A 21,472-nucleotide genomic window follows, 5' to 3' on the forward strand; every position below is an offset into this window, starting at 1 on the left:
GGCGGTAATTTCGAATTTTTGGTAAGTCGTGTTTTACTTTAAATAATATATATTTATTTTTATACAAATAATATAATAGACTCTGAAATTTACATATAATATCGTACAATAGATATATGTATAAGACATATCTATTAAAATGACAATATAAATGCGGGGGAAATAAAGATGCACTGGAATTTGAAATCAGAGCAGAATGCACGTACTGTTGCATATATAAATATTCGTATCAACTGAACATCAGTATATTACTCATTCACAGATACACATAACAAAAACATAATATCTCTAAATTTTAGACTCTTATAAAATGAAAAAACAAATATACTTCGTGCTTTAACAATGTAAGTGAATCAGTTAATACCTTGTTCACTAAATATACATGTACTACAAATATACGTAATGGCAATATTCACGCTCAGCATACGTAGTTTCTCAGGTTTAAATTAATCATCTAAAAGAATCGTAAAACTGCAACCGATTGTTACTGTACTTTGCTACAGTGGTACAAACTAATTTAATTTAGAATTCTGTTCATTGCTTATTAAGTTTTCTTCGACGTTTCTATTCAGATTTTTTGACCTGGAAGACCTTGATTTATGTTCTACGTTATGGCAATGTTTTTTAATTGCTTTAGAAGTTCCTTTCGTGCTTTGTTTGCTGCATAAAAACAGCGGCTTTGTAGTTTCTGGTACGTAGTTGGACGATTCTCCAATTTCTGGTCGGCCTTTGTTAACTTTCACAGAAACAATTTTTAGTCTCTTCGCTCCATGCTTCACGATTGCTGTTTCTTCGGAAGACAGTGCCATTTTTGACGATTTGTTTGTTATTAGTTTTTTGGCTTGGTATTGGGAGTCCTTCAGTTGTGATCCCAACGAATCGTCGACACAGCCGACATTGGAATTCCTTAAACGGTTTTCGGTGGTCTTCAGAAACGACTTTACAACACCGTCTGGTCTAATTGCAGAGATTTTCGTATTCTCAATGTTAACACACTGATTTTTTAAAGGTCTACGTGTTATTGTTTGACGAGGTTTTTTGTTATTTCTGATTCTTTTTACTCCAGTGTAAAGAGACGTTGTGCGACGAATAATACAGGGTTTTTTTACGAGATTCGTTTCACTCTTCATCGAGCTCTTCGCCCCAACAGAAGAGTCACTTATTCGAGATTCAAGACTCTTTAGATTATAGGTATCTTGAGATATAATACCATTATCATCCTGTGAATAAAAGCGCGGATTTAAATCAAGCTAATATCAACCTCGTACCTAGTAACAAATATAACGTACTAACAATAAGTCATTCAGTTCTTAACAGTGAGAACTGCATTCATTAATTTGGGATCAGATTGAGAACAATTTGTGAGAGAGAGATTAATTTCTTCTTGCTTTCACATCTGTTCTATTCCTTAACAAAACAAAACGTTCAAGGATTACATGTTTGAGACACAAAACAATGTTTAACATTTATAGAGAACAAAAAAGAACAGTTTCCTTTAATTCGCTGCTTTAGGTCTAGTCCACTTATTATATCATTCTTGGAAAAAAAACATTTATTATATGTTAGGAACATAATTTTTTACATCTAATGCGACACTAGGGCAAAGGATTAGCAGGAGTAAAATAAAAATAAGGTAAATAAACGATTGCTAAAAATACTGTACATTTATTAAAACAGTGGGACATGTGTCTGTGTATTTATGTGTGTGTACGTGTACATACTCATAATACGCATACATCGTAAAATTACTATACATGAATTTATACATAATGTGTCTCGTTACATAAATAATGAAAGGCATGACTATAGCTATTATAGTTTTTTCTAACTATATTTTTTACTTGATCGTTGTTGTTCCTTTTTGACCACAAGTTTATATAATAGTACAACAAACATTCGTAGTACTTTTTGTAACAAACACAAACTTTTTCTAAATAATTAAAAAGTATATGAGATGTTCAATTTAACAATTTTTTAAAGGATCTAAAAAATCTGTGATTATTGTCACTTATTTAGTTAACGACAAAAAATTTTGTATGAACTTCTATATTAAACTCTGATTTTGAAATCTGCGCATCTTTCGTGAAAAGATTCCGTCATCCAGAGATCTACTGATCAATCGTCTAAACCGCTATTTTTTGCGTTTCGCTAAAGAAATAGACATAATTAATTACACATATGTGTATTCCTTCCTTATTATCACTCACAACCGTGAAACAAGATTTAAGTGCAGTTGCGCTACATTAAGTGCACTTGTCTAGTGTCGCCCGAATTAGAGTGCATCAAATACTGACAAAATAGAATAAAATAAAAAAAAAGTATAGGCATTAAAAATGTATAATGAATACTATATTAGTTAATTCTAGTGTAAAATGATAAAAAATTTTACAGTCTTGAAATTCCATATACTGAATTTGCATTATAAAAGATACCTATGCAATAAAAAAAATTGCACATACATATTATACTCGTGTTAATATAATAAACACAACATCTAAGCGCTTTATAATTGCCTTTTGCCCACACTTTGTAATTATTATTTACTTCGTAAATATTATCTAATAAAGCTACAAAAAACGAGTAGATAAACAGTTTTCTCATAAACCTTTACGTGAAAGTATATCAAAATATTATTGTCATGCATACATAGGTATTAGATGGAAGACCCATTAGTTTGATATAATAAAAATTTTACAAAATCTTTAATAGTCACATGTCTAAAAACAGTAAATACCTAATATGCCATAACTCACAGAATCATTAGGATAAGAAACTTTTCATTTATAACATCACAATATCATAAAATAAGAATATACTTTCCTGCGTGTAACAACAGTCTATAATTTAAGGTCGTTAAAATAAAATAATATACAAGTTCTATGTATAAAAAATCTCTCTCCCACATTTTGAATTAGCAGTGTAATGTGCAATTTTGCTTAGGCACTAATGTGTCTTGGTATTAACATATGAAAGCATACCAAGTTAATGGCATTATAAATTAAGAGAGTACACACTGTCTTATATCAACAGCTGAAATTTCACTCTCATTATTATCGAAATTTACCTTTTGTAGAGGTTTACCAAATGGCGCTGAAAGATTGTTCACATATGCTAATTTTAAATATGATCTTACACCCCTTAAAGAACGATACTGACTATTTGGCAGTCGACTGTTAGGATTGTTATTTGTGAGGTCAAGAATTGAAGGACCTAATGCTGCACCAACCTAGAAATAGAATTATATGGCTAATAATTATCTAAGCACCTCAATGAAATTTTTAATAATAAAAGTTAGGAAATACTTTACCGCTTCGAAAACTGCTGGTGTGTATTTTGGTGGTACAAATATGTTAGTCATAGTTTTGTTGATACCGTCACGAATCCTTGCCGGTATTGTATTTACTAGACGTCCAGAATTGTAGTTACATTCAAGCGTATAACTACGTATGAGTCCAGTTAACTTATACACAGCAACGCGGCCCGATCCTTCCCTCGACATACCATCCCTCTTATCTCTGTATGAATAATATTATTAACTAAAATATAAATATTAAAATTATTAACTTTCATAAAACAGAAAAACTTACATGATGTACATATTTCTTTCTGTAAAATTGCACGAGGTAAAGTGGAAATTTGGATTGTTAATTGACATCAATTTTGGTAGAAGCATACATGTTACTGTATCGTCTGCATTATCAAAATAGTTGCCATACATAAAGACCCCTTTTTTCGAAGCATGACCATGAAGGTCAATATATAAATACAATCCAGATTCGTCCTTAGGTAACTGCCCTATGCCAACAGCTGTGTAAGTGTTTTTACCAGATTTAAGTTCTACAGAGTTATCACTCTCATCTGGTGTATTGCATAGACCTTCTCCATCACCTTCATATAATGTGCATAAATAAGTAAAAGAGTTTCGATGATCGCGATGTATAATTCAATTTTAAATATCATACCCCCAGGCATTCCATCCAAGTTCGTTTTGGGAAATGTGCATTCCTGAAAAATTTCCGTTTGATCTTTACGTTTCTCGTCTAATGTCATAAGTGTAACCTAGTGTTAGAATTATTAGTTAGTGCTTTTTGCCTTTATTTACTAGTCCGAAATGTGAGTTAGTACGTGTTAGTATTTTCATATAAATTCTCTAGAAATTATATTGTTTGTTAATTACCTGTTGAAGTAACCTCGTTGTCGTATCGCGTACGATATTCGCAATTGCACAAGAAGAGTCAATAATGGTTAAAGTATTTTTGTCATGTTCCAGATCTACAGTTGGAAGCTCATCTTCGTTTGGCAGTCGGTATGTGTTATGATAATACCTTTAGAATAATTATTTTCATCAGTTAGCAGTTCCTAACTGATGACACTAGAATCCTAACACTACACTACCTTATTAAATTTCTTGCAGCATATATTGTTGGGTGATCTTTCAGAGAAGGATTGAGATATACTCTGTTGAGATTAACTCCTCTGGTATCCATTCTATAATGACCTCTGGCCACACCATCAGGATTGAGCATTGGTATTAATTTGAACACGTATAGGCGACGAAGATTAATTGCAAATTGGTCATCGCGATTTACGAGAAAATTAAGAAAACCATTGAAAACAAAGCTAGATGGTGTTTCTCCTGGATGGACCCTTGCACTAATAAAAATCACCTAAAAATATATATTTTTTTTAATACACCAAATCCTAATATTTATATACAATTTAAGATATGCAATTGTATACCTTTTTATCCCAAAATTTAAAAGGTCTTTCTTCATTTTTTTCTGGAAACATATGGTTCAGTCTGTCTTCTCTCTCCGTTGATATGTTATGAAATGAACTTATTGTTATGATATCCATTCTTCTTCCTTCTAGAGACTTTATAGCACATTCTCTGTGATAATAAACATCATCTGCACATGTTATAGTCCTCTTTGCTATTCTTGCTTCTACTCTCCTTAAGTAATTTTGTAGATCATTATATGAGAAGGGATAAGTAAATGCAAAATATGTAATAGCTTTAGGATTTTCAGGAGTAGTATAAATAAATGATAATGTGAAATCACTGCCCTTCTGGTCCAGCTGAAATATTTACAAATTTCACATTGCCTTAAAGCTACAAAAAAACAGTTCACATCTTCACAGAATATAAAAAACTTACAGTATAGGTAGGTTTCTCACGAATTCGTTCCCAATGCAGATGGCCAGGTATAACTTTAAAAACTGGACACATTCCTTGGCTAAACATCTTAACTTGTTTATTCAAGTTTATTATATTAAATTTGACACATATCTCTGGTGCAGAAGCCTTGACACCAAAGTAAAACCAAGTTCTATTGCTGTTCTGAAATTGTGTCCCATGACAGTCATGTTTTGTCCACACATTAAACTCATAATCTGTTGCCTCTTCTGACAATGAACTTTTGCACGATTTATTCTCTGCTTCATACCCATCTAAGTAGAAATAATCATTAAACTGTTAAATGTGTTCCAATAGGTGTGAGAAAAAAAAATGTAGGTCAAGGTAAAATCTTAAAATTACCCTTATCTGTTGTTTCTGGCACTTTCACTAATTCAACCCTGGCCAAATTGGCAGAATCAAAATTATTGTAAAACACAAAGCCTCCGCAGATGATAGGGTCAGCTGTATTTGCCATGACGTATTAAAGGTTATAAGGTTGCCTGCAAAATACTCGTATGAGCTCTTTTACGCGTACTTGACGAACACGATACATATCAGAATAGAAAAATGCCAGTGATTCAGATTCTCACTTTCTCTGAGATTAAACTTAATTTTTTCTGTGTGCTACGCGTTACTTTCATATTATAAGGGTCATGTTTGACAGTTATCTCTGAAGTCGAAACGATCTCTAGTCAGATCGCGCCTTGCGTTACGAAATAATTAATGCACTTCGGAGATCACGACAGGATGTTTTGCCTACGCTCTAGTTTCTCTCAAACAGTCAACGATAAATTATATTTCCCCAATATTTCCACAGGCATCATTGTTACAGCTAATAGAAACATGTTCGCGATTTCATCGTAGCTTTCTGTGTATCCGACCGACCACTAATTATGACAGAATGACGAGTGTCATTAGTCAGCTGTTTTACTCTTTTTTCGCTGTATTTTATAGTTATAATGTTAATAGAGTTTTTTAATTGATTTAGTCAGAAAGGATGAGGGACTTTCAACCTTGCAGAATGCATTACATTTTCAAGTAAAGCTGAAGTTCGACTATTTTCCTACGTATTATATAACTTCGTTTCTTCTACAATTTCTTTAAATATTATATATACCTGATTTATACGAAAATATGGAGTGCCTTAAAAATGATAACAAACGAGTATTGCGTATTCGTAGATTAACGAAATTAAAAGATTAACAGGTGACCGCACTTTAATGCAACGCGATACTGTTCGCAATAAAATTGTGTCACTTGACGATTATATAGGCTTCGTTACTGTTAACAATCATTACAGTCAACATAATTTGGCACAATACTCAGATTATTACGTATCTCGTCTGAGCCTGTTGAATTATAAGGCGCGAAAAGGAACGTCCAATCACATTCCTCATAAATAATCGTAAACAAGATTTGACGGTATAAAAAGGTTTTATTTATGATTAGCTTGTTCTTCATATCTTATCATATACAATAAAATCTGTGACAGCTATAATACGAAAAAATGTGTAATGTTAAAAATTAGAATGCTATCTAAATTATCGATGCACTGACCTATCGACAGGTGGCGCGCTCTATCCTTGAACGAACAGTGTGGACGAGAATTAAGTCAACAAAAGTCAACAGTAAACACTTTAAAGTGTTCAGTTCGTCTCTGAAGGCTTATTAATCGTGTTCAATACTCGAAACTCATATCGTTTCAACGGAGAACAGAAAAAATAACGCGAGAATCGATAATTATCAGTTAACTGGCACATCATGGACACTACGCAAGTCGGAGTGCGTATTTGTGATGTTTCTCACTGATATGCTTCGCCTTTAATTCACCGATTCTTACGTTCGAGCGTTATCTGTATTGTCGACTGTTATCCACGCGAATCCAGAGGAAAAAAGTATCAACTATCATAGTACTGTCAACACGTCAGCTCGTTTGGTTTACAATACGTCATCGTGCAGACGATTCAATAGTTGATCAAACGCGCCACGCACCCATCCCTTGGTTCATTTGATTCTGACTGCACAACTACTAATGTACAGTGGAGAAGATATCCCCTCCAAGGTATTCCATTTCCAAACTGGCACACGCCATCTGACGACACTCAGGCCAATTTTATGGTCGATGGTAACTCAGTAACGTCGATAAATTATTAATGTGTTGAAATCATTGGAGTTGTTCCTGGGGAACAGGCTTTTGAATTTATTTTCTGTGCTGGAGGACAGAAATACATTACATATTTAATATTTTGTATGAAAATCGTGTGTATAGGTCCAGAAACAAATTCCAAGCTTGTGAATACAGTGGATTTGAAATTCAGTGGCCTTTGTAAATACATACAGTGGGATTTGAATTCAGTGGCAGCAGACTAACCTACGTTTCCTGTTATTCAACGCTCTGACTACTTTATATATTCGTGGTAAGAGGATTGAGAGTAGAATTCGAATAGTAATTGAAGAATAATCTGAAATTTCGAAAATCAGACATTGAAAGGTTTTGAATTCAGTCTTAGATCGATTAATCGAGCTTGAATCTTCTTACCGACGAGGCAATCGTCAGTAGTCTGAAGTTCGAGCACAAGTAGAAGGGAGCACCTTCTCCTCTCCGTGTGTGTGTCGTGCGGCCAGAATCAATTGAGTGTTCGTGCACAGTGGCTGTACATGTGACTGTAATCTCCCATCATAAGAGCCACGAGCACGCTGTCGTGCGGCTTACATTGTGTTTTGCGGTAGCTCAGAGAGCATCGAGGAGCCTGACCAGTGACACGTTCTGCTCACTTCGCTTTTGGCGTTTCCTACTTACGTGGCGGCTGCTCAATACGTTTCACAACATGTGCGGTAAGTAGTCAACTGATTTTTCTGTGACGCGTGAACTGCTACGTTTCGTTGGCACGAGCCAACAAAATGAACGAATTCCGCTTCGAGAGGGAAATTTCGAAGGAGAAAGTGTTCCATCCGTGTTGGTTCAGTAAAAAGTTCGTCTGTGACAGGTCGCGTTTGAGTGCGACGTAGCTAAATGTCGTATGTTAACACGCGCGTTTCGAACATCTGCTTCCCTCAATTCTGTCGTATGCTGATTGAAACGACGCTCAGAAACGACAGTGTATTTAAAATCTGCAGGCGAGAAGGACAGGGCTCGTCAATGTGTTAATAGGCGCGCGTTTGGTTCAATATGAATTATTTCGCGCGGGCTTGGAACTTGTTAGGGGATCTATGAATGATCCAGGTGAGTTCATTATCAAAATTTCTGTTTTTCAGCTTCTCTTCCTTAAATTAATGCATAATTACTAAAGATATAATTAACACTAATGTTTGTTTTAGGTGTTAATATAATATACCCCTGGCATTCGTTATTGGAATAATTATGTAATTGATCCGATAATCCATATACTAATTGATAGTCGTATAGTGTTAGCATTAATTGAAGTTAAATTTTGTTTTTGATAAGAGCGGATGGAAAGAGCGATAACGTCACGTTCGAGAAAAAACGTGGTTGTTAAAGGCAAATGCTTTTGCAATGATCGATATGCAACATTATTAACATATAATATCAGTAATTATCGTTTTGGCTGCAAAAGGTGTTAACGAGGCAGTGGGAAGAGAAATATGATGTACTTTGTATCAATGAACAAATAGAGTAAATCCCCGTGGGTTCTGATAACGATAATATTTTGAGCTTCAACTGATTCTACGATGCATTTGTATTCAGTGCATTGACAGAAATTAACGGTTTGAATAAGCAAACGATATTAGGCCATTTTCAAGAAACGTTGCTCTACAAGGGAAATGAGTAAATGTAAATATATACTAGAATGGCAATTAGTGTACTCAGAAGTTATTAGCACCTTCGATAGTGCTGCGATATTTTATATCAGCTAAGTCTACAACTCTGCAGGTGTTCTTTTCGCTAACAATAAGTGATAATCATTGTAGCATTGGAATTTACTTCTTTCGAGTTACAAAAGCGTTTATTCGGGTTCAATAGAAATTTTTTACGAACCACATGGTAGAGAAATATCGAAGAGTCACCAAGTTACGAAAGCTTTTTACGTCATTGGTGAACCGTGTTATTTTTTGTGCGGCGAAAGTAAGTCTCCAGTGTGTTTCGATTCGAAGAAAGGGAATTAGACGAGTGCTTGAGTGTTCTCCGCCCGTAAAACATCAGTCAGAAGTATGTAATCTGCTCTAATTAATTACAAAAATACTCCTGACTTTGATTCTTAAAAAACAAACGAAAAGTATCCATGGTTATTTATGCACCATTATCTCAGCGTTGTTTTTTACAAACAAAGCTTTAAATAGGCCTACCTTTCTCACACGAATATTTACGAGCTTTCGTTGGTTGCATACTTATCAGCTTCTGATAATGCTGTTAAACTCTCCACTTTCCAATTTTCTACTTTGGTCTCAATCCCATTGACTCATCTCTCGTAATTGGGAGCTCGTCTAACGCATTGCGGATCTAATTAATTAGAGGGAGCTCGATTAATTAGCTCGATACACCGGAAGAACGCTCCAAAGTATGACTCGACGACCAGGCACTATCTCCGTGTTTTCAGATCAATGCCTTCGCGGCCAGTTTTAATTAGGTCAGTGCGTTCCGTCGACGTTTCGACGTAAGAAATGAATTCCAATCACGAACGCGTTTTCCGGACACGCGCACCTATTTCCATTTTCCCCATCGAACGAGCAAGGTGGGACCGCGTAGGCGGTCGACGACCCTCGTGTTTACGTCCTGATGCTTTATGCTCCAAGAATACCAGCGAAATTTGCATATCCTTACACCTAGAAGAGGGTAGACCGACGAAAGTAGCTATGCTATTAGCGGAAAAATGATTCACTGTCAAACTATACCGGATGTAACTCCTTCTAGCAGCGTACATATAAAAGGAGATAAGAGATTTGGATTCCCTGATTTGCTAGAAAAGTAGTTATGAAATATATGTTCAGTAGATAGAGAAAAGGATCGCTCGAGAATGATAAAAGTGATTGTTGACGATACTGTGATTTTTCTTCCAGCTTGAAACTTGATTTTAAGTGAGAGATGACCAAGGTAGGAGAAAGATTCTTCTCATAAGATTGCGAAATCCTGTGATTGCAGTTGCATCACTCTAAAGGACACTAGTGTTCCTCGATCGGCAAGTAGCTGTTCCAATTCTACCCCTTTTTAATACGACTCAAGTTTTTCTTTCGGAAATGGAGCAAGGAAGTATTCACCACACTTTGAATCCTACTTTCAATCTCTACTTCATATCCAATATCTCACATAAGTGCTGTACAACAGGAAAAACCTTGTGATACGGTAATTACGAAGTACGAATTTCAAAACTGCATTCCCTGGAATTATAGAAGCATACGGTGGTCACGTTCTATCGGGCAACATGGCTACAAAATGTTGCAACCACGTGACTCAACGAGCCGCAACATTCTCAAAGTTCATCGAAAGTTAACCGTGGCGGAGGCAGAGGCGATCACGTGCTGGTTTTAATCGAGCTTCATCGACACCCGGCTGTAACGGGCAACACAATAGAGCCTAATCGGTCCTGGCTATCGGTCGACGACGAAGTCGACGAGTGAAAGTTCCTCCGTGGCGAACCTGACGTCGAGAGGGTGCAGCGGCCACAGGACAGTCACACATGACATTTAGACGTGGCACTGTGCACGGTGAACGCGCGTGCACGGACGCACGAACACGCGTATCCTCGAGCAGGACTTCTTGGGATCCTTTCTCCAGCGAAATGCAAACTTGTGGCCTTGCCACCCAGAACCTGATTTTTGTTAATGTTCAGGGGGATCCCTGATTTCGAGAATTTTGCAAAAGAACAAACCCAAGGAGGAATTCGCGAGTTACGAGTTGACGATTCAACCGGTTCAACGAGGAATTTCTCAGTAGAATCCTCACTGATTTGTTTACTAATACTTTCCTCTATGGCGAGCCTTTCAGGATCACTCGGTTGGAGAAAAGTTACTTCTGTTGAGTGATATTTTAGGATTGTGGAATTTTGAGAGCAGTTGATCTCAGGGAGATTTTGTTCCTTTTTTTTTCGATTTTTGTCTGCTATGTTTTTGTTACGTTTATCATTCGTGAATGGAAATTTTATTAATCTTATGTAGTATTTTTCTTTGAAGTTTCAAGATCAGTTGAACTCGTTTCATTAGGCGTTAATTAATCGATAAGTAGAAGACACGTTCAAGGCTTGAAGTTATATGTTACTATTGTTCGTTATCGAAACGCAATCTTCTTCGCCCAGTTGAACTGAACGCTACCAGGTGAAGGAACAAGTAGAATGAGCGATAAAGAACAGACAGGGTGCGCATCGCTGCTGGAGAGCGCTGAAGCTATTTTTAATCACTTATTTCTTTAATCTACTACTTTCGCATCCAATGCCACTTGTATCTGAAAAATATTTGTACGATAATTGTTATTTATTTAGTATTGAAAAAAGTCATACTGAGATACACTGTTGATTAATCTTCAAAACAGCCTCTTAAATAGCTATTCTCAGGGGTAATCGAAAAATTTCAATATCAGTGGGTCATGGAAGCCATTCCATGGATTCAATCAAGGTCAACCATTTCGAGTCGTTCGACTTCTCCAATGCTGCCGAAACACTGTGCGCATCTCAATCAGTTTTCTGTCTCTCGAAAGGGGTCTTTGAAATCCCTTGACCTCGTCAGCTCCAAAAATTACGGTTCTTCATACCTCATACACCGAAGGAGAAATATTACGTGGAAGTGTTCAATAGAATCGAATAAAGTTCACGTGACTTTGTTACCAATTAATATCTCTTATCTTTTACAATGAAACTTAGTCCTGTATCATATTTATTATCTGGTCGTTATCGAACTAACGACGATAACATAACAATCACTTCCGCCTGGGGTTGGCCATTCAATTTTCCCCTTATCGGTGCAATGTAAAAGGCAATTAAGAAGAGTATCGTAGGAGGCAACCATTGGAAAATGGTTATCAGCGGATTAAATTGAGTCGATGTGTTTAACAAAATTTCTAGAAATCAAAGATTTATAAGATTATGATGGCCTCGTCGATAAGTCGCGTGTTATCGGGATAAAGCGTTATCAAGATCATTCCCATTTTTTATTCTAGCCTCCGTATAAAGCCCTAGCAGGGGATTTTTCTCCCCTCTCGACACTGTAAGAAAATTCGCTTATCGACGATTGCAGAATCTACTCAGTAACGTGATTGTTCGATTGTCTCTATTGGCAGGTGACTCGAAATCAAATTACATCCGTTCGATGCATTGGTCTACGACTTATTCTTCTGGCAACTTGCTACCAGGCTACGAGACTGTGCTTTTCGTCCTCTTCATACTTCCTCAAGCTGTTTCTTCCTTTATCAGGAGTTGGGGATGGGTGGTAGGTCCTTCGATCGAATTTTCTTAAGCTCCCAGATTGTCTTTTAATCCTGTGGTACAGTGGAGTGACCAAAGTTTCGCGAAATCGATTACTAATGAGGGTGAAGTACTATTTTAAAGTGTGCAGTGGAGAATAATTGAAATCAAGTAGAATATATCAGTGTACGAAGAATGAGACATTCACTGTTTGCGATAAATTTGTTCTACTCAAGTGTCGAGTCTCAAGATAGCTCTTTTGAAATATTAATTTAGACAGACGACATCGCGTTCCATAAGTATCTACATAATCAATTTTATCGAGAATAGAACTACACATCCCTTCTTATTAAGTAATCAAACGAATGGACCTCTTCTCACTCTTTCTCCAAACAATCAGTTCCACGAATACCTGCTTACGTTAACAGTCTCACCATTCAGAGTAACAAGTCATAGGATTGCCCAATTTACGCCCAAACGTCTTCAGCAGAATCGTCATTGCGACACTAGCATTTCTCTCGATCGGTTCTGGTCGATCATAACGTTAAAGCCTTTCTAAATCGAGGACGTCAGAGGAACTCGATACTCTTGGATTCCATCGCTAGGACAATCCCCCGATAGAGTATCCGCAGTAGATTGCGCGCCAAAAACGAGTACAGCAACCTAATAACCGTGTAACGTTAGACGACGTCGCAGTTAGCGGCCATGGGGCTGCATTATAGCAGAAAATTGATACAATATCGAGAAGTATTTGGAACGGAGGCGATATCTCGCGCCAACAGGCTCGATATCGCCGGGACCAACGTCTCTAACGAGCATTTCGTCGATTCTCACGCACGTGGGCTTTCCCTTTCACCTGTGAGCGTGTGTCGCGGATTACCTGTTGGCACCTCGCCTGTCTGGGCCTGTGTTCGCTCACGGGCGACGACTTTTTGCATTTTTGTAATGCCACGGGGACCTCGAAGGCGTATCGATACGCGTGTCCCCTTGGTCACGAGCCTCCAGCTGGGAAAAATTTCGATCGCGGTCTTTCTTGTAGTCCTTGGCGAAACTGGAGAGAAACAGTATTAACGGTGATTATTATGGGAGTAATTATTGAGATTTTCCTGGCCACTTTCTGGACTTGGTCTTTCACTGTCCGAGAACATTGTAAGAGCTAAAGGCGAGGAGCTTGCAAGCTTTAATATCGCAGAATTCGATCCGTGGGTAGGAGCTTCATTGAATATACATAGCCAAGGAATCGGTCAGGGATGAAACAAACGCTGTGTTGATAAATCGAACCGTTTCCGTGTTTTATCGACGACCTTGGATCGGTGAACGCGACAGAGAGAAAACTCTAAGGAGAATAGAAAAATACCGTATCGGTTAATGCATCGAAGGTCTATCGTTTTCTCTTCTGTTGCTCAGCAGGTAGGGGAGCCGATAGAAAGGGTGATTAATCGACTGTTTAAAATGTTGAGTAGCCGTTTGGTAAATCATTCCGTCGTCTAGTCGCGAGCTGTGATAATTAGGAAGATAGGAAGATGAATGGAGGTGGTTAGAGAGAGGATAAAAAAGTTTGAAGTCTTTGCCCTCTGTTTCGTTCGAAGTAAATTAGTTTTTCTGTTGGCCAGGAATCTTTGCGTACCTCAATTACCTGACACCAAAGAGCAGGAAGGAGATTCTCGAGCTACTAGTTGGGGGACTAAAACGATTGGAGTACCGAGGCTATGATTCAGCTGGTAAGAATCGAAATCTTACTTTGCATTAGTTCTGCGAGAAAGCTAGCGACTCGAGAGAAGAATGCACTTAGGAATTCATTCTTGCATGTTTCTTCCAGGCGTCGCCCTTGACAGCGCTGATGGCAAGGATATGTCGATTATTAAGAAGCAAGGAAAAGTCAAGGCCCTCGAGGAAGAAATTTTCTACCGTAGGCTCACATAATATTTCCCTCTATAATATCTCAGTCAAGCGTAACAAAGTAGCAATGATTGCTTCACTTTAGTGCACAACTCTGCAGAATACAAATCACACTACTCTCGTTACAGGTACCAATATCGACTTCGAATCGAAGATTTACAGTCACGTAGGCATTGCACACACGCGATGGGCGACCCACGGTGTGCCCTCCGAAGTGAATGCTCACCCTCAGAGGTCAGACAGCGAGCATGCTTTCGTAGTGGTGCACAATGGTGAGCATATTTTCCCCAAGATCACTGTAATTTCATAAAACGGTAGAGAATTGTCTTCTTTATAAAACCATTTCCTGTGAAGGTATTGTAACCAACTACAAGGAAGTGAAGACGCTGCTCCAACAGAGGGGCTACGTCTTTGAGAGCGAAACCGACACGGAAGTAATCGCTAAACTTATTCACCATCTCTGGGTTCAGCATCCGGGTTACTCCTTCCGTGAGCTGGTCGAGCAAGTTGTCCAACAATTGGTAAGAAGAACTAATCAGCTGAGAGTTGAGTAATTGAAGAGTTGGATGACCGAGGAACTTGGGAATTTTCAGGAAGGTGCCTTTGCTCTTTGCTTCAAGAGCAAGTATTTCCCAGGCGAGTGTGTGGCCACTAGGAGAGGATCTCCGCTTCTGGTCGGCATCAAGACTAAAACCAGATTGGCCACCGATCATGTGCCCATCCTCTACAGCAAAGGTAAGTCGGTCAATTTCTTTGACACGTGTTTGATAAAGCCTGTAGCGTATCTCACGGAGAAAGGTACAAATTGGTAAACTTTAGGAAATTTACGAGACTATTTCGCCGAGGGCTGCGATTGAAATGCTAGCCGATAGTGTCGGTGTGAGCAGAGGAATATACATGCTTTTTAAATTTCTTTTAAGGGCAAAGGCGAGGCAGTTATGACGGATAGTCACTTAGATATATCTTCTCCTTTTTCTCTTTGCAAGGAGGTTGGTATGGTAGTGGTGGAATTGTACAGGAGTATTATGGTTTTTCGTATGTTGAATTGTAAAGACTAAGTGTGGGTTAATAGCATGTATATACTGTGACTTTGTCCTATAACTCATTTTTCTTTGAAGAATAATTTTTATACTTTCGGAGTAACAGTTGGTAGTATCATTACATCGCTAATCTATGTTCTATTCAGTGTTTAACAATGAGAGTTACATTGAAACTTTTATTTAATAGAACTAATTGGCAAGTAATACTAATACAAAGTATCTTGTTTACGCTAGAAGTATTCTTTGAAAACTTTAACTAGTAGTTGGATACCATATTTCGTCTAGTAGCTGCTTAAGCTGACGACCAGTAGAGTCTTAAAATAGTATCTAGCACATTAAGATAAGTAGCATGTAATTTTTTTTTTATATAAAATAGCGCTGTTTGATTTGTTAATTTAAGTTATATTTGTTATTTGTTTCCTCAAATGTTGATAAGCAGTTGTTGCATGTATCCCTTGGTGATTAAGTTTAAAATAGGTACTATATGATGTTTCTTTTGCATGAACACCTACCGGTTATGTTCTTCTTCAACTTTTCGTCTCAACAGATGAATCTCCACGCGTAAACAAAGGTATATACACTACTCTACACTATTCTACACTTATCTTTTTTTATTTTGTTAACATTAGACCTTTCAATCTAGTAATCTGTCCTACATAAGAAATAGAAACACGTACCATGTGTACATAATACTAGCATTCATGAGAGGTCTAGTGTTTAAGAAATGGCATGTAAGCTAATTATGCTTCATACTTCTAATCAGTATATACCAACATTGCATTTCAGTGTAACACAATTTACTTCTTGGTAAATTATTTGCATCTATGTATCTGCTATACTTCCCACCTTTCTCTAACAACATTACATTCATTTACTTCAACCTCCATTATTATTTAATTACAAAAATACATTACACAATTTTTTAAAATTCTTGGCAGTAGCTTATGCATTTGTTGCTTTGTGTATACGAAAGATTGTAAAAAAGTGTTCAAGTAATTTTCTTGATAGCATGTTTCTTCAGTTACAAGAAAACCACGCTCATTGAACACTTTTTTTCAAACTTATCAAGCACCTCGGACTCAATATAGAATAGTGTACGATCAGATTTCAGTTCCAGAGTAGATTTCACGGTTTTACGTTCATCGTTATATTTTTTTAATGCCCGTCATCGTTGCGTTATCTGTCTAATTATTTTGTTTTCTTTTTCGTCTCTTCCCGCATCCAAACTTGAGCAGAAGTTGAAGCACCGACTCAAGGTAATACTTTACGTACGTATACGCTTACTTCCGCTTGCCTCTTGCAGCCACGCTTTCTGTCACCACGGTTTGCCTGTTTCTTTCTCTAATGTGTAATTTTACGCACAGTTGCACCACGTTATCTCATGGATATTAAGGAAAAAACCACGCGTACAGGTGTATTGCCACGCTTTCAGTACGTATTACGAATGCGTTTGTCTTTCAGCACAGAAACGCGTGTAGCAGGAAGTGGAGGGCGCATCTAACACGACTTTCAAACAGGCCCTCGCTACTTTTTTTTTCTTCCTTTCAAACAGGTGTTTCCTATTGCAGAGGCTCATAGCTTTCCACGATAGGGACTGGTTAATGCCAAACACCTTCTTAATAAGATCACAATATACTCGTTAACAATAATTGTACCTCCCAATCGCTTGAATGAAACATGCGTTCTTGTTTATCGTCACATCTGAGTATTTGCTTAATTATAGAAAGTACATAAGATAATTAACGACGTTGCTATTAAGGAGATTAACTAGAACTTTAGAGACATTGTCACGTTTCGGGTTAATTCGGTGTGGGGCTTGTATGAACAGAAAATGGCACAATGAAAAGCAATTGCATCGTGCTTTTTTGATGCATTGGCCATGCCTTTCATCTAAGAAGCCAAGTTTTGTACATGAAGTTGAACAGTTTTTCAAATTGATTTCTGTATGATACCACCTTTTATCAAATTGTATAATAAATACATTTACAAGGGATCAGAATTAAAATTGGTGCGTATCATATTGATTTCATGAAATTGTAACATAAAAATCCTGTAAGCTGATAGACAATGTACTCTGAAAATGTACAAGGGAATTACTTTAGAATTTTTAATAGACCACCGTCCACATGGTCGCACAGCCAAGCTTCCGGTGATACCACGTAGCGAGAGTACTTCCGAATTTCAACCCCTGGAAGATAAAGAAGTGGAATACTTCTTCGCTTCTGATGCCAGTGCAGTGATCGAACACACGAATCGTGTTATATTTTTGGAGGTAAAGACACTCCAATATTTTCTCTTCAATGTACAAAAGTGTGTAATCAGTGAATAAAAACTGATGATTTTATCATCAGGATGACGATGTTGCTGCAGTCAAAGAAGGTGCCCTCTGCATTCATCGTCTTCGTCGATGCATGGACGACCCCCATGCCAGAGAGATCACTACTCTCAAGATCGAGATCCAGCAGATTATGAAGGGCAATTATGAGTACTTCATGCAGAAAGAAATCTTCGAGCAGCCTGAGTCAGTGGTGAACACGATGAGGGGGCGTCTGAACTTCCGTGATAATTCTGTTACTTTGGGAGGTATCAAGGTAAGTTTCAAGCAATTTTATTAGGATTTTATCTTCTCTATTTTTAGTACAATTGTTCTAATAAAAATTCTTCTTAGGATTACATTCCTGAGATCAAAAGGTGCAGGCGTCTGATGCTAATTGGTTGTGGAACAAGTTACCACTCAGCCATTGCTACTAGACAGCTCCTAGAAGAGCTGACTGAGCTGCCAGTTATGGTCGAGCTGGCTTCTGACTTTCTGGATAGAAACACACCTGTATTCAGGGATGATGTATGCTTCTTTATCTCGCAGTCAGGTGAGTCTTAGCAAGATCAGCTGTGTATTGACTTCCCAGGGACATTACTAAAAATTTGCTTTCTTTCTAGGCGAAACAGCGGACACATTGATGGCTTTGCGTTATTGCAAAGGTCGTGGGGCTCTCATTGTTGGAATTACTAATACTGTGGGTAGCAGTATTTGTCGCGAATCCCATTGTGGTGTTCACATAAACGCCGGACCTGAAATTGGTGTAGCCAGTACGAAGGCTTACACCTCTCAGTTCATTTCTCTCGTAATGTTTGCTCTGGTCATGAGTGAGGATAGAATTTCTCTTGGCTCTAGGCGTCAGGAGGTATATAAACTATATTCTTGATTAATTAAATGAATGGTAATATGACTTGAATAGTAAATAATGTATTTCTTCTTCCGATAGATCATTGAAGGATTGAAGAACTTGGATAATCTGATTCGTCAAGTTTTACAACTCGATGATAAAGTGAAAGAGCTTGCCAAGTCCCTATTTCAACATAAATCTTTATTGATCATGGGTAGAGGATACAATTTCGCCACATGTATGGAAGGTGCTCTGGTAAGTTTATCATATTTCAAAAATAAAATCCCTGATACTCTAGATATAATAATAAGAATTTAATATGTCTGTCTCCAGAAAGTCAAAGAGTTAACTTACATGCACAGCGAAGGTATTATGGCTGGAGAATTAAAACACGGCCCCTTAGCCCTCGTGGATGACTCAATGCCCGTCATAATGATAGTCATGAGAGATCCTGTGTACACGGTATGTAGGACCATCAGGAAATTTATTTCCTACGTTAATTTAATAGCTAAATTACTGCACGTGTATTTCTTTTCAGAAATGTATGAATGCGTTACAACAAGTAACAGCCAGAGATGGTAAACCAATAGTGATTTGCGAAGAAGGGGACGAGGAAACGAAGATGTTCGCAGATAGAGTTCTCGAAGTGCCTAAGACAGTGGACTGTCTCCAAGGAATTCTCACAGTCATTCCGATGCAACTGCTGTCTTTCCACATCGCGGTTCTCCGCGGCTGTAACGTGGATTGCCCTCGAAATTTGGCGAAATCGGTCACGGTCGAGTAAATGATCGACATAGAGACTGCTAAGGACTTGTTTCGAACGCGACATAGCATGCTCAGTTGTGGATTTTTGAGTTTTAGAATTCGTTGACGATTTCTCGAATGTGAGAGAGTTTATTCGTCGTGCACAACATTCTCGTGATAGCGGAAGAATCGTGAACATTATCATTAATTGCGTTTGATGCGTTCGTAAGTACTTAATGACTACAAATTCATTCACGAGCATGATTAGGAAATTAATATTCCAATAAAATGTTTCCGGTGTTCGGACGTCTATTACACAGATTTTTAGGAGTTAACCATTTGGACCATCTTTAGTCTTTCTACTTAATCTTACAATAGATCAGTATCTAGTTGAATGTCAACGAAAACGTTCCTTCTTTGGGAATGTGTTAATCGAATTCCCCATTGAGTAATTCCAGTGCATTTAATGGTTCATATTCATATCAATTAAGGAAACGAGAACGGATGGAGCGACGCTTTTCAGATTACAGAGTAATGATGTGATTTATTCTGTTTCGTATAATTGAACCGAATAAAACTGTGCTAGAAGAATCGTGATTAAAACGAGATTTACATGTATTATTCAGGAAAGTGTACGTGTATGTGTGTGCATGGTGAATGCGTGTATCATAAATATCGGAGTCAGGAAATCAGCCAAAATGGATTTGAACAAAGAGAATCGGTCGAAAATCCAGGGAACGGAAATGGCGCTTATCGTATGCTTTCGGAAATTGGTATTTTCTACAGTATTTAAGAGGAACAGGTGAAGTTTGTATACTTTCTCCTAATTTTGCTACGGAAACTGTAATAGAGTTTAAGCAAATTTTGTTACTGACGCGATATATCATGTTTAAATTTAAAATCATATAAATACGAACTTTATCTATAAAACTGTTTCTTACTTTTCATATTTAGAAACTATTTCCTATTTACTACGGGAGTCAGCGTTATTCGAACGAAATATCAAGATTGCATTATCCCTGCGCGAAACAGAAGCAGCTTTTTTAAAACCTAAAAAAGGTAAATTTGGCTATTGACGATTGACAATCCAAATTCCAGAATTATCCATAGAATATCGCTATACAGGGACAATCGTCACGTAATCGCTACATCAATAAAATTTCATTTCAGCATGCCATCGAGTTCCAGTCGTTCGCGTGCATATTCCCGTGGCTTTCAATAACTCTAGAATCGCCGGCCAGTGTATCGTTCTAATTGGAGCCCCGCCAAAAAGCCGGTCGAAGTGATACTGAAGCACCGTTCGGTCGGGCGAATGCGCCAGTAGTAAATCTCGTGTTTACGCCAGACATGCGGAATCGAGTGAGCGCGCGGTGTCTAGCCAGGGACGGTCCGCGACTCCTTCCGGTCAGCGTGCCGGCGTGAACACAGCAACCAGCGAGCGACACTCGCGATCCTCAGCGTTCGATACTTCAGTCTCGAACGAGTCACCCTTCCGTGCGGTTCCAAGTGTCACGCGTAAAGCTTCGCCCTCAGTCCTCCCTAAGCAAAAGGGTTCCAGAGCTCGAAGGGACGTTGAAGACAGTAGATCGTGGAAGTTAAATCGTAGCGTGAAGCGTGATTTCGAGCGATTACCGCGTGATCGAGCGTAATCCCTGGCGCTAAATTTAAATGCGCTGCCTGGAGCCCCTCGGCTTATCTCGCGTGGGTTGGCTGCGCGGTTCGGGGCGCGATCGTCGGCTCTGTTGCCCGTAGTGCCGTCGCTGATACCCTCGAGGTAGATATACGTGGTCGCCATTGCCGGCGACGTCGGCTCTGGGAACACCGCCTGCGCCATACCGCGGGCCAAAGAGGCAGAGGCGCCACTACGCGAGTCAGTCGACGGTCTGCCGGCGAGCAGTGCGGACGCGTCGCGGAAGAGGACAGAGCTCGGTTGTCGCGTTGCCCGCAAATATTCGCTGGCACGGTCGCGATTCGCCCCACCGTATCTCGGTGCTACGGTAACGCGGACGACTCCCGCGGACGGAACCAACTACCTCCCCTCTGCCCTGCCCCCAAGGCGACCCTGCCTCCCTCCCTGTCGCGCGCCACGGTTACCCG

The 21,472-nt window shown here is 38.5% G+C and overlaps 2 protein-coding genes across 10 annotated transcripts; one reads left to right on the forward strand and one right to left on the reverse strand.

Moving 5' to 3' along the window:
• Nucleotides 1-93: 93 nt before the first annotated feature.
• LOC143182210 (cytosolic carboxypeptidase-like protein 5) lies at nucleotides 94-7,775 on the reverse strand. 6 transcript variants are annotated; one of them, XM_076383078.1, is made up of 13 exons: nucleotides 7,719-7,775; nucleotides 7,518-7,641; nucleotides 7,020-7,391; nucleotides 5,540-5,679; nucleotides 5,159-5,451; nucleotides 4,741-5,079; nucleotides 4,396-4,667; nucleotides 4,178-4,325; nucleotides 3,963-4,059; nucleotides 3,588-3,888; nucleotides 3,308-3,515; nucleotides 3,065-3,226; nucleotides 94-1,220 (listed from the first exon to the last, which is right to left on the reverse strand). In XM_076383078.1, the coding sequence occupies exons 4-13, from the start codon at nucleotides 5,652-5,654 to the stop codon at nucleotides 513-515; spliced, it is 2,643 nt and encodes an 880-aa protein (XP_076239193.1). In that variant the 5' UTR covers nucleotides 5,655-5,679; nucleotides 7,020-7,391; nucleotides 7,518-7,641; nucleotides 7,719-7,775; the 3' UTR covers nucleotides 94-512. The 6 variants fall into 6 exon arrangements, with proteins under 6 accessions (XP_076239193.1, XP_076239196.1, XP_076239192.1 ...); XM_076383081.1 differs by having other exon boundaries at nucleotides 3,963-4,005; nucleotides 6,737-7,391; XM_076383077.1 differs by having other exon boundaries at nucleotides 6,737-7,391.
• A 97-nt stretch (nucleotides 7,776-7,872) lies between these two features.
• On the forward strand, nucleotides 7,873-20,521 carry Gfat2 (glucosamine-fructose-6-phosphate aminotransferase 2). Of its 4 annotated transcripts, XM_076383086.1 has the most exons (15): nucleotides 7,873-8,014; nucleotides 14,142-14,249; nucleotides 14,348-14,437; nucleotides 14,556-14,699; nucleotides 14,782-14,948; nucleotides 15,021-15,162; nucleotides 16,015-16,038; nucleotides 16,703-16,723; nucleotides 17,582-17,739; nucleotides 17,819-18,058; nucleotides 18,136-18,334; nucleotides 18,405-18,649; nucleotides 18,731-18,886; nucleotides 18,965-19,093; nucleotides 19,170-20,521. In XM_076383086.1, exons 1-15 carry the CDS (start codon nucleotides 8,008-8,010, stop codon nucleotides 19,413-19,415), a joined length of 2,076 nt encoding a protein of 691 aa, XP_076239201.1. In that variant the 5' UTR covers nucleotides 7,873-8,007; the 3' UTR covers nucleotides 19,416-20,521. The 4 variants fall into 4 exon arrangements, with proteins under 4 accessions (XP_076239201.1, XP_076239202.1, XP_076239203.1 ...); XM_076383087.1 differs by lacking the exon at nucleotides 16,015-16,038; XM_076383088.1 differs by lacking the exons at nucleotides 16,015-16,038; nucleotides 16,703-16,723 and having other exon boundaries at nucleotides 19,170-20,520.
• Nucleotides 20,522-21,472: the final 951 nt, after the last annotated feature.

This window comes from Calliopsis andreniformis, chromosome 8 (assembly GCF_051401765.1).
Source record: "Calliopsis andreniformis isolate RMS-2024a chromosome 8, iyCalAndr_principal, whole genome shotgun sequence".
Lineage (NCBI taxonomy): Eukaryota > Metazoa > Arthropoda > Insecta > Hymenoptera > Andrenidae > Calliopsis > Calliopsis andreniformis.

Coding starts and splice junctions, on each gene's coding strand:
- LOC143182210 (XM_076383078.1), bottom strand. CDS start 5,654: ATGGCAAATACAGCTGACCCTATCATCTGCGGAGGCTTTGTGTTTTAC. Junction 3,889..3,962: donor CTTGGATGGAATGCCTGGGG/GTATGATATTTA, acceptor CATTATATGAAG/GTGATGGAGAAGGTCTATGC. Junction 1,221..3,064: donor TTGGTAAACCTCTACAAAAG/GTAAATTTCGAT, acceptor TTTTATTCACAG/GATGATAATGGTATTATATC.
- Gfat2 (XM_076383086.1), top strand. Junction 14,949..15,020: donor AGCAAGTTGTCCAACAATTG/GTAAGAAGAACT, acceptor GGGAATTTTCAG/GAAGGTGCCTTTGCTCTTTG. Junction 18,650..18,730: donor TTGGCTCTAGGCGTCAGGAG/GTATATAAACTA, acceptor TTCTTCCGATAG/ATCATTGAAGGATTGAAGAA.